This window comes from Grampus griseus, assembly GCF_964374135.1.
Source record: "Grampus griseus genome assembly, chromosome: X".
Lineage (NCBI taxonomy): Eukaryota > Metazoa > Chordata > Mammalia > Artiodactyla > Delphinidae > Grampus > Grampus griseus.
The window spans coordinates 127,725,534-127,735,886 of NC_138999.1; the positions used below are offsets into that span (position 1 = coordinate 127,725,534).

The 10,353-nt window shown below is 40.9% G+C and overlaps 1 protein-coding gene across 3 annotated transcripts; it reads left to right on the forward strand.

The window, feature by feature from the left end:
- The first annotated feature begins 708 nt into the window (after positions 1-708).
- On the forward strand, positions 709-9,767 carry VMA21 (vacuolar ATPase assembly factor VMA21). 3 transcript variants are annotated; one of them, XM_082680708.1, is made up of 4 exons: positions 709-901; positions 1,047-1,307; positions 7,422-7,531; positions 8,101-9,767. In XM_082680708.1, the coding sequence occupies exons 2-4, from the start codon at positions 1,198-1,200 to the stop codon at positions 8,241-8,243; spliced, it is 363 nt and encodes a 120-aa protein (XP_082536834.1). In that variant the 5' UTR covers positions 709-901; positions 1,047-1,197; the 3' UTR covers positions 8,244-9,767. The 3 variants fall into 3 exon arrangements, with proteins under 3 accessions (XP_082536834.1, XP_082536835.1, XP_082536836.1); XM_082680709.1 differs by having other exon boundaries at positions 1,083-1,307; XM_082680710.1 differs by lacking the exons at positions 709-901; positions 1,047-1,307 and adding an exon at positions 1,402-1,571.
- The last annotated feature ends 586 nt before the right edge of the window (positions 9,768-10,353 follow it).

Genomic DNA, 10,353 nt, shown 5'->3' on the forward strand with positions numbered 1-10,353 from the left:
ACAAGGTGATTAGCTAGAGCAGGGGTCCTCAAAATTTCCTGGTAAGGGCCAGATAGTAAATACTTTAGGCTTTGTGGCCCATACAGTCTCTGTCACAAACACCTACACAATGCTGCCATTGTAGCATGAAAGGAGCCATAGGCCATACAAAGAATGAGCATGGCTGAGTTCCAATAAAATTTTATTTATGGACACTGAAATCTGAATTTCATGTAGTTTTCTCGTGTGACAAAATGTTATTCTTCTTTTGATTTTTTTAAACCATTTGAAAACGGAAAGACCTTTCTTAACGCATGTGCTGTAGAAAAACAGGTGGCAGGCAGGCTGTAGATATTTGGCCGTCTGGCCACAGTTTGCTGACCCATGAGCTTAGATTCTAATTCTGCTCTAGTTCTGGCATTAGGTGGTTCTTATACCCCCAAGGGTCTAGGTGAGGACCGGTGAGGGATTACAAATTTAGTAATTTGAACTCAGACCCGGGCTTCCTGCTCTCCGGTCCGAGGCCCCTAACACCGCTCTAAGCTGCTGGTTTAGTCATGATTTCAGATGTGGTCTTTGTATCCATGTGGTGCAGAAAATAGATGTGCGGTCAGCGGCCCTTTCCAGGCGTTGACCATGTAAGGGCTGTCCTCTTATTAGCAGCCAGTGGCAACCTAATTCTGTCAAGCCTGACCCTAGGCTTACGCACCCTTTTCGTTTATATATCTCTCGGGTTGCGCAGCCCGGGAGGCCCATCTGTCCCTTACTATTTGAGTCCCTGTTGTCTCATTGGCAGCTTTCTGAGCAGCTGCAAAATGTTTTTAACTTTAAGTGGAAGCTGGGATCACCAGCGTCTGGCCTGGAACGGTCTCTCTCAGCAAGGGCTCTTTCAGCTCTGACATTCCCTAGCTTTACGGACTCGGTGAGTGTTAAACTAACTCCTCCCAGCTTGCCACGGCTGGACTTTCACTGGGGGCAATAATTAATGAGGCATTTACTCAAGGACTGGGGAATAATGTGCACTACTTTTTTGTGTTGTTGTCGTCGGAAACTGCTTGGTTGCCTAGCACCCCAGTCGTCTGCCTGGTCTTCCTTGCTCGCAGATCATCTGTTCCAGTCGCCTCGCAACCACAGCTCGGCGATAGGGGCCGGAACGGGGACGAGGAGTGCTCGCGCGCGCTCAGGGGGCGGCCGCAGCACCGCCCTCTCCGGAGGACCATGCTGCGAGGCAAGTCCCGGCTCAACGTGGAGTGGCTGGGGTACTCGCCCGGCCTGCTCCTGGAGCGCAGGCCTCTCTTGGCAGGGCGCACGCCCCGCAGCCCCTGCCGGTAAGTCACGTGAACGCTCGCGACCGCGCCTGCGCCTGCGCCTGCGCCCGGCGTCACAACGGCGCGCCGCGCCTGCGCGCTGCGGCCCAACGCCCGGCGCTCGCCGGCACTTCCGGCGCGGTCTGCTTCGACCGGTCTCCCGCGGAGCCGATTAAGCGCGGACGCCGAGCCCAGCTCGCTTCTGAGCGCCTGCTGCGGGCGTGGCGACGCCATGGAGCGTTTTGATAAAGCGGCTCTGAACGCGCTGCAGCCGTGCGACTTCAGGTAGTCCGGAGCAGGGGTGGGGTCGGGCGGGGGCCTCAAGCACGAGGCGGACCGTCCCTGGCTGGGAGCGGGGCAGGAGGGAAGGCCTGGGCCGACCGGGCTGACCTGCGGTGGGTGGGCGTGAGGTCTGGACCCTCGGGGCCGGAGCTGCGGGCTAGAGGAGAGAGGGGAAGTAGGTTGGGACCTGCAGTGTTTGCACGCCCGGCCCCTACCCTTCACTCGGGAGCAAGGGGCCCGGGGTCTTGGGGGATAGGTAGGGAGGCTTTCAGCTCCTGTTTCTGGCCTAGCACCACTTCTCGCTGTTGTCTGTATTGCGATCTTGCTGTCTGCAGTCTTTTTCCCCACTGCAGGGTGAGCTCCCTGAGGACAGGAACCTGGCCTTCTCCGTCTCCGTGTCCCCCACAGGGCCTGCATCGTCGGGGCTTAATAAATGTTTGCTGTACGCATGAACGAATGGAAGGGAGAAAGGGCTCTCCCTGATTTGAGCCTTCTTCACTTGGGGAGTCAGTCGGATGGGGGCTGGTGGCCGAGTAGAGGGAACCTGAGGAGAGAGTGGGTGGTTCTTGATATCTCACGAGGCAAGAGGATGGGGAGGGGTTTAGCCGCCATTCAGTGTGTGCCAGGCTCAGCTTAGGTGCTTTGTTATACATACATTATCAGAATTAAGAAAGTGCTTAGTTTCCTGATTTTTAAAAATGATGAAGTTGACTCAGAATAAGTGACTTGCCCAAGATCACACGGTTAGGTCACACAATAGGTGTTGAAGCTGGCAGTTGTCCAAGCCCACTGACTCCAAAGCCCGTGATTTTTGGAGCCCCGTGATCTTTTTCACTCTCACAATGGCAATGTAGGTGTTTATTTTTTTTATTACTGTTTAGTAGTGACGCTACCAACAGGTATTTTTATTAAGTACACTTAGAATACAGTATAGCCCTCCTAGACAGATTCTAGTGTTTCCTAATGGAATTTGCAGTGAAATCTACTTGCAGTGGAAGTCTTGCTTGCCATAAAAGGGAACATGGTAAGCTCTATCTGCTTAGTGTTTGCTGCAGAAGTTTATATGAAGTGGGTAAACTCTAGATGGTTTTAAGAGTGGGGACACAGTAAGGTTCATCCTGAATTATTTGTTTTGTGTGAGGCCAGTTCTAATTCTGAATGTTCTCATTCATTTCTAACAAGTCTCAGTAACACCCGATCAGAGACACATAGGAGAAATCAGTTGAATGACATCAGTAGCTTTGTTTTAGAATAAATCACCTGTTATACCCAAGCTGGCAAGGAGAAAATGTCCTATAAACACTAGAGGAAGTTTGAAAAACTAGTTCTCAGAAGTTTGTATGCTTAACTTTGTACTTAGTCCTATATTTGTGAGACTGAAAGTCAAATTTTTGGAGCTTAAGGTAAAGAGAGAGGTGAGAAGGAGTTGGAGATAAGCTACAAATTGTTAAGATATGCTATGTGTAGAGTGCGTGGGGCTAGAAATTAACATGCAGAAAAGATTCTGTTTGTGTGGTGGGATCATAAGTGATTTTGTGTGCTTTAAAACATTTTTATGGTATTATATCATCTTTTCAATAGTAAACTTTTCTCAAAGCCAGGCCAGATAATAGATATTCAAGAGATGATCTAAAGAACAGGAGAACCGGTTAACCTTCCCTTTCTCTAGATTCTCAAGCTTTGTTTCTTTATCAGGTTAGATGATCTGAATTTTGCACACCAAAAACACATACTTTATTTTATTTATTTATTTATTTTTCACACACACACACACACACACTGTATTTTATTTTTACAAGAGATAAATAAACTAACACCAAGCATTATAAATGGGTGACCACAACAAAAGCAACAATGATTGCAATTACCAAACACGAAACACACTCACACTATGTCATAATATTGACATTCAGTCCAGGAATCCTCCACTGTAACAGCTCCTTTACTTTGCAGTGAAAATTGATTTGTATATTTTTTGCCTCTGAGTCCTTGTGGGATTTTTTTTTTATTCAAACAGAAAGTCACAAAAATTATAATCATCCTCATCAGTTCACTCAGTCCCATATAATTAATTTTTTTTCATCTTGATCTTTTGTTGGCACTTTTATGAATTCATCAGTTTTCCATTAGAGTTCTGAAAATGCTTATTCATTCAGTTCAGCAGTATAGTCAGTTACCAGAAACCTGTACTTGTCAGTCTTTTCCATGAATTCCTTGAAGATGAAACCCTTTTATAGGAACATTTTTGCAAAAGCATCAGAGTACACCCAGAACTGTCTGTAATGACAAAAGACTTAAAAATGACCACGGTTAAAGATTTGATGAAAGTTCATAATAATGCAATTGACAGGGAAATTTAGTTACCTTTGAGATATACATTTTAAAGTAATAACTAGAATTATGACTTATAACATTATAGAAGAACATACAAGATTTTTAGAAATTTCATGTAATGTCTGAAACATTTATATTAACATATTTCTGTACAAATAACCCAAAGAAAGTTTAGCATTGTTTGTTTTTTTTTTATATACTGCAGGTTCTTATTAGTCATCAGTTTTATACACATCAGTGTATATATGTCAATCCCAATTGCCCAATTCAGCACACCACCATCCGCACACCACCATCCCCACCCCACCGTGGTTTTCCCCCCTTGGCATCCATACGAAAAACACATACTTTAACTCCCCAAAGAAACACCATGAAGGTCAAGTTTTTTGTTGGGGTCCACAAAAGAATTGGCCAAATACCGACTTTATGTATTTATGTATGTATTAATTTTTTATACAATTTTTAAAGGGTTACACTCCATACATAGTTATTACAAAATATTGGCTACATTCCCCGTGTTGTACAATACATCCTTGTAGCCTGTCTACACAATAGTTTGTACCTCCCACTCCCCTTCCCCTGTATTGCACCTCCCACCCTCCCCACTGGTAACCACTAGTTTGTTTTGTATATCTGTGAATCTGCTGCTTTTTTTCACTAGTTATTTTCACTAGTGTGTTGTAGTGTTTAGATTCCATGTGTAAGTGATATCATACAGTGTCTGACTTATTTCACTTAGCATAATGCCTTCCAAGTCCATCCATGTTGCTGCAAGTGGCAAAATTTTGTTCTTTATGGCTGAGTAGTGTTCCATTATATGTATGTATTGATATGTTTGTGTCTGTGTGTATATATATATATATCGTATCTCCTTTGTCCATTCATCTGTTGATGGATACTTAGGTTGCTTCTGTATCTTGGTAATTGTAAATAATGCTGCTGCGAACATTGGGGTGCAAGTATCTTTTCAAATTAGTGTTTTTGTTTTCTTTGGATGTGACTTTTTGTATTTTTTATATAGAACTCCTGCAGACACTCATATTATTCATAAAGATTATGCAATAAATTTTTCTAAAATTTTTCTGTTAGGAAACAGTGTAAGGGAGCTTACGTATGTTAGATGAGAATGTATAGCTGAGTGATCACCGAAGTGGTATGTATTAAAAGATGATTCACTGAAGTATGGAAAGAAAATAGTAGAATTTCTACATAAATTAAAAATTTTTTAACCTTATCCCTTTTAGTGTCTGTTTTTGCATGTGTTTTACATTTTAAATAATGCATGAGTAATATGTGTATAGATAATTTATTTTAAAAACCATTATGCCTGTATGGGGGTATGTGCTCAAAACTTTTATTTAATGATGGATTGCACAGTCAAAAGAGTTTGTATACCACTGGTATAAACGTGAAATGTTCCCTTCCTTTGTGGCCTGCCAGAAGCCTCTCCTGTAGTGGTATACACAATTATAAGAACTCCTTTGCCTGGATTGTCTAGGGGTACAGACGAATGTGCAGGACTGCCTAGGACACAAGCTGTCATGTTAAGTGCTGTAACAACAGGCATGAACTAAGTGTGGTTGGATCCCAGAGCGATGAACCGTTCCAGCTGGCATTATCAGGAAAGGTGCCTAGAAGAGAGGTTATCCTGGGGGGACCTTGAAGGCTGGGCTGTATTCTTCCTAGAGATATAGATAAAAACTGGGACCTCTTGCTGAGTATTACCAGAAAGAATTAAGTTCAAGTGTTGACTCTGAGCATAAAGTTGGACGTGTGTTCAGGTTGTAGGGGAGCGACACTTGCCACCCCGAAATGTCTCTTTGCTATGCAGATTATTTCACACTGAAAACAGTCAAGGCCCAAAAGACTCAGGAAGAAACTTTGACCTTCCCCTTAATTGCCTAAAAAAATTTAGATAGAGGGCCTGTTCCTGGAAGAGAGCTATCACCAGAGATACCTGCAAAGAGTATGGGCCAGGTGTGGGGAAATGGGGCATAGAGACCGGTGTCCACTTTGTGTCCCATAGACTCTGCATGGCCCAGCAAGCACTTGTTTACCAAACATTTGCTTTGCCATCTTCATGTGAATTGCCGCCTTCCCCTTTGAAGTCCCCAACCTCTACCCGCAACATCCTCTTGTCTTTAGCTGAAGATGGTATTTAAGGCAAGGGTTTCGGCCATTTTGGCGAGTTACTCAGTTCTCCTGGGTCTCTTCCACGTATACATGTTACTCAACTTTGTTTGATATTTCTCCTGTTAATATGTCTCATGTCAATTTAATTCTTAGAACAGCCGGAAGAACCCAGGAGGGTAGAGGAAAATTTCTTCCTCTCTGACAAGGTAGTGTGAGGATGGTTAGATTTAAGGAAAAAAAGACTTTATCTAAAGGGTAAAAGCTGTAGGGCCTACTGCTTTTAAACGTAACGTATGAGGTGGTATGTATGAGGTATGTGTGTGTCCAGGGTTGCTGGAAGCTTACTACGCTTCACTGTCAGTAGTTGCTCATTTGTGACAGTGCATTAGGACAAATGCTGACGTATATCTACTTATCAGTAAAACAACTTAAGGAATATTTGAAAGTGGGGAAATAACTTTATTATTGTGTATTAATCTGGAGTCCTTTTTCATGTGCACACATTTTTAACATAATTGGAATAGTATACGTCAGGGGTTGGCGAAGTTTTTCTGGAAAGGGCCAGATAGTAAATATTTTAGGTTTTGAGGGCCACGTGGTCTGGCGCCACCACTAAGCTCTGCCTCTTAGCTCCATGAAGTCTTAGGTGATGCACAGACAAGCGGGTGTGGTTATAATCTTTACATTGCTAATGTTTTAAGTAACAGTTTATCTGACTTGTTTTTCTTTAAGCATATAATTTTAAAAGCTTAATTGCATTCTTCAGAATCATTTTATTGTATTGTGGAACAAAACTTCCCATTGCAATATTTCCATTGATTTTAAAATAGTCTGGAAGAATGGAATTCACTGAACAAAAAGTGTCTCGATATCAAACTTTTAATGCATCCATGTGTGAAGGCCGTCTAAGTTGTACTCTAGCTACTTAATTACAAAGAAATTTGAGTACGTTTCCTTCAGCTGCATTCAGATTGTTCTAGGCTCCTGTTTCTTTGGAGATTCTCAAACCTTGTCTGTACTGTATTCAGCTAGCCACTGATAGGATGCTTTGTGAAGGGACGTTCATTAGTTGTTTTCGGTGTATCTTCTCCCTTGCTACCTCCATTGTGAATTCTGTAAATCGTGTACATTTGCATAGCACTTGGGAGATTACAAACCACTTTTTTGTACTTTATACTTCCTTTCACACTGGATCTGCTGCTGGATTTCTAGGATCTTCTAATTTTGAGTCCCTGGCACTGCCCCTTCTTCCTCTCGCCACTGCTTTCAGGGCAGGAGCAGTGTTCCCAGCATCTTTTCTGTGGGTATTTATAGCATTTATGGACACAAGAATAGTTGGAAATGGCTGTGCAGGCTCTGATTTTCTCTTTGTTTACTTTATTCCAGAAATGAAAGTTCACTAGCATCCACTCTGAAGACACTCCTGTTCTTCACAGCTTTAATGATCACTGTACCTATTGGGTTATATTTCACGACTAAATCTTATGTTTTTGAAGGTAATCCTAGACCATAAAACAAGACATTTTCCCCCTTAACTATATTTGAGATTCTGTGCTTTTATGACTTCTTTATATCTTTAAACTGGGTATTCTTAATTTTGCTTCTTCTGTTTTGCTTTTCAAAAATCACGTTGCATGAAATGAACTTTTTCATCACTTGGTTATTTCAGTTTGACATCATACTTGCTTATGGTTTTCTGTGGAATAGCTTGCAGATCCTTTCTTTTAACAGCCCTTTGAGAGCAAGAGTTGCCTGACATGGGAGGAGGAATTTGGGGGAATGTACCTTTGGTGGAAGACACTGGAAGGAAGAGAAAATAAAGCTCCCTTTTTTAATGTCGGAGTCCTTAGATGAAGTGATCAGTTGTGGTTTTCATTCAACATAATGTTCTTCTTGTGTAGAATGTATTCAGATCTTTAAGTGAATACTTGATTTATCACCATGCAAATCATTCCTTTTTAATTGTCTGACTAGTTAAATATATAGCTACTAAAAATTAGTATGCTTTGTTTTTTGCATTTTGATACATTTTGGAATAAAATGGAAACTTTTTTTCTCTCGATAGGCGCCTTTGGGATGTCCAATAGGGACAGCTATTTTTATGCTGCTATTGTTGCAGTGGTCGCTGTCCACGTGGTGCTCGCCCTCTTTGTTTACGTGGCCTGGAATGAAGGCTCAAGGCAGTGGCGTGAAGGCAAACAGGATTAAAGTGAACATCACCTTTTGATAGCATTAAATTGATTTTTTTAAAATGGTAAATGTGTCTGGAGTAAATGATTTTATGGTAAGTGGTAAATGATTTTAATAAATTGAAAGAACATCAATCTTATGGAATCACGTTTGACTAGTGTAAATTTTGATCCTTCTAAAACAGTGGTTTGTATCATCAGTTTTAACTGTATGAGCCTCTCATTTGCAAATGAGAATTTGGAAAAGTTAAATTGGTTACAAATAAGTATGTGAAATTAGTTACACATTATTCTGGGAGGAATTTGATTATCTTACAACAAAACAATATTTTATAGCGTTTCGTCTTTTGGTTGGCTTTGAGTTTTACTCCTCTGGATATATTCAGATGTACATAGTGGAGCAAATCTAAACTTTATTTTTCGCTGGAACACTTTTCCTAACTATCATGAAAATACCACGTCATTGGGTTTTGGGTTGTAAATGCGTATTGGAAATTGCTTAAATGGTGGACACTGGAATTAATCTGAATGTCACTGAGAAATTTTGCATAAAGTGTAATCCCTCGTCAATAGAAATCTTTCATTACATTATTTCATGGGGAAACTAGGTTGAATCACACCCATTCATGTAAAAGGACTGGGCTTATTGAAGAATGCAGACAGCAAAGCAGAGAGAGCTACCTGCCTAGGCACCCAGCCTACTCCCTAAAGGCCCCTTTCAGGCCAGCCTCCTGCTTTCAGACAAACTCTGTAACGATCTGCTTTGCTCTGGTCATTCAACAATGAACTTACTCTTTAATTACAAGGTTGTGTGAACTCCCTTTAAATTTGTTTTTCCTACTTTTTAATAATGTATATGAGTGAATTTACATTTAAATGTGTTCATTTTTGCATACTTAGGGAGTGTAAACAATCCTGAAAATAGGTTATTTTTATCATCCAGGAAGTATTCTTGGAATTTCTACTCTAGTCTTTTAAATCAGTGCCGTTATATCCCAGATACATCAATAGATAATGTATCTAAGTTAGATAATCCTTGAGGTCCTTTCTGGTAGAAAAAGACCCTGTGGTTTTACTTTCGTTTCCTTGCTCTGTGTTCTTTCTAGCCACTTGGTACTACTTATTTGCAATCTAAAAACACACCCCAAAAAAGTGCATATTAAAACAGGAAGAAAATTTAAATTCCCTGTAATGTTGCCACCTGGAGATAACCACTATTTTGGTTTACATCCTGTGCTCATTTCTTAATGCTAGTTTGTTACACACTAAAACTTTGGTTTAAGTTCAAATTCTGCCCATTTTACCTGGCGGCTATTTGCATTTTTTCAGATGAGTGATTATTGGCCGTTTTCTTAAAAAGCACATTCTACCTTTACTTTTTTTTTTAAATAGTAATAGCTTTCATTTATTGTCTTTTTTTTAACATCTTTATTGGAGTATAATTGCTTTACAATGGTGTGTTAGTTTCTGCTTTATAACAAAGTGAATCAGTTATACATATGTTCCCATATCTCCTGCCTCTTGTGTCTCCCTCCCTCCCTCCCTCCCTATCCCACCCCTCTAGGTGGTCACAAAGCACAGAGCTGAGCTCCCTGTGCTATGCGGCTGCTTCCCACTACCTATCTATTTTATGTTTGGTAGTGTATATATGTCCATGCCACTCTCTCACTTTGTCCCAGCTTACCCTTCCCCCTCCCCATATCCTCAAGTCCATTCTCTAGTAGGTTATTCTTTTAACTAGATATTTCATTGTACAAATTTCCTGTCATTGATAATCCCTAATACAATGGCCCTTGCTGTGAGTGTTTGCCATTACTGATTTTGTTTGTTCACCCCTACTTTTGATGTTGTGGAACTGGACTAAAGGAGTAGAGAGGTAGTTAGGCATAAAAGCAAAGAAGGCATTTGTGGTTATTTAATTGTTGAGAAGAAATAAAAGATTATTGTAGGACTCTTTTTTATTCTTGCTTATAGTTAAATGTTATCTACAGTTTAAATGTCTTAAGTAGTTATTCTAAATGTAAAATGTTTTCTTAAAAAGACTACAGTTTTGGTATAAAATTCTACAAATTTAATATGGAATTGTAGGATACTCCAGATTGAGTCTAGTGTACTGTATGGTAGATTTC

Coding starts and splice junctions, on each gene's coding strand:
- VMA21 (XM_082680708.1), top strand. CDS start 1,198: ATGCTGCGAGGCAAGTCCCGGCTCAACGTGGAGTGGCTGGGGTACTCG. Junction 1,308..7,421: donor ACGCCCCGCAGCCCCTGCCG/GTAAGTCACGTG, acceptor ACTTTATTCCAG/AAATGAAAGTTCACTAGCAT. Junction 7,532..8,100: donor TAAATCTTATGTTTTTGAAG/GTAATCCTAGAC, acceptor TTCTCTCGATAG/GCGCCTTTGGGATGTCCAAT.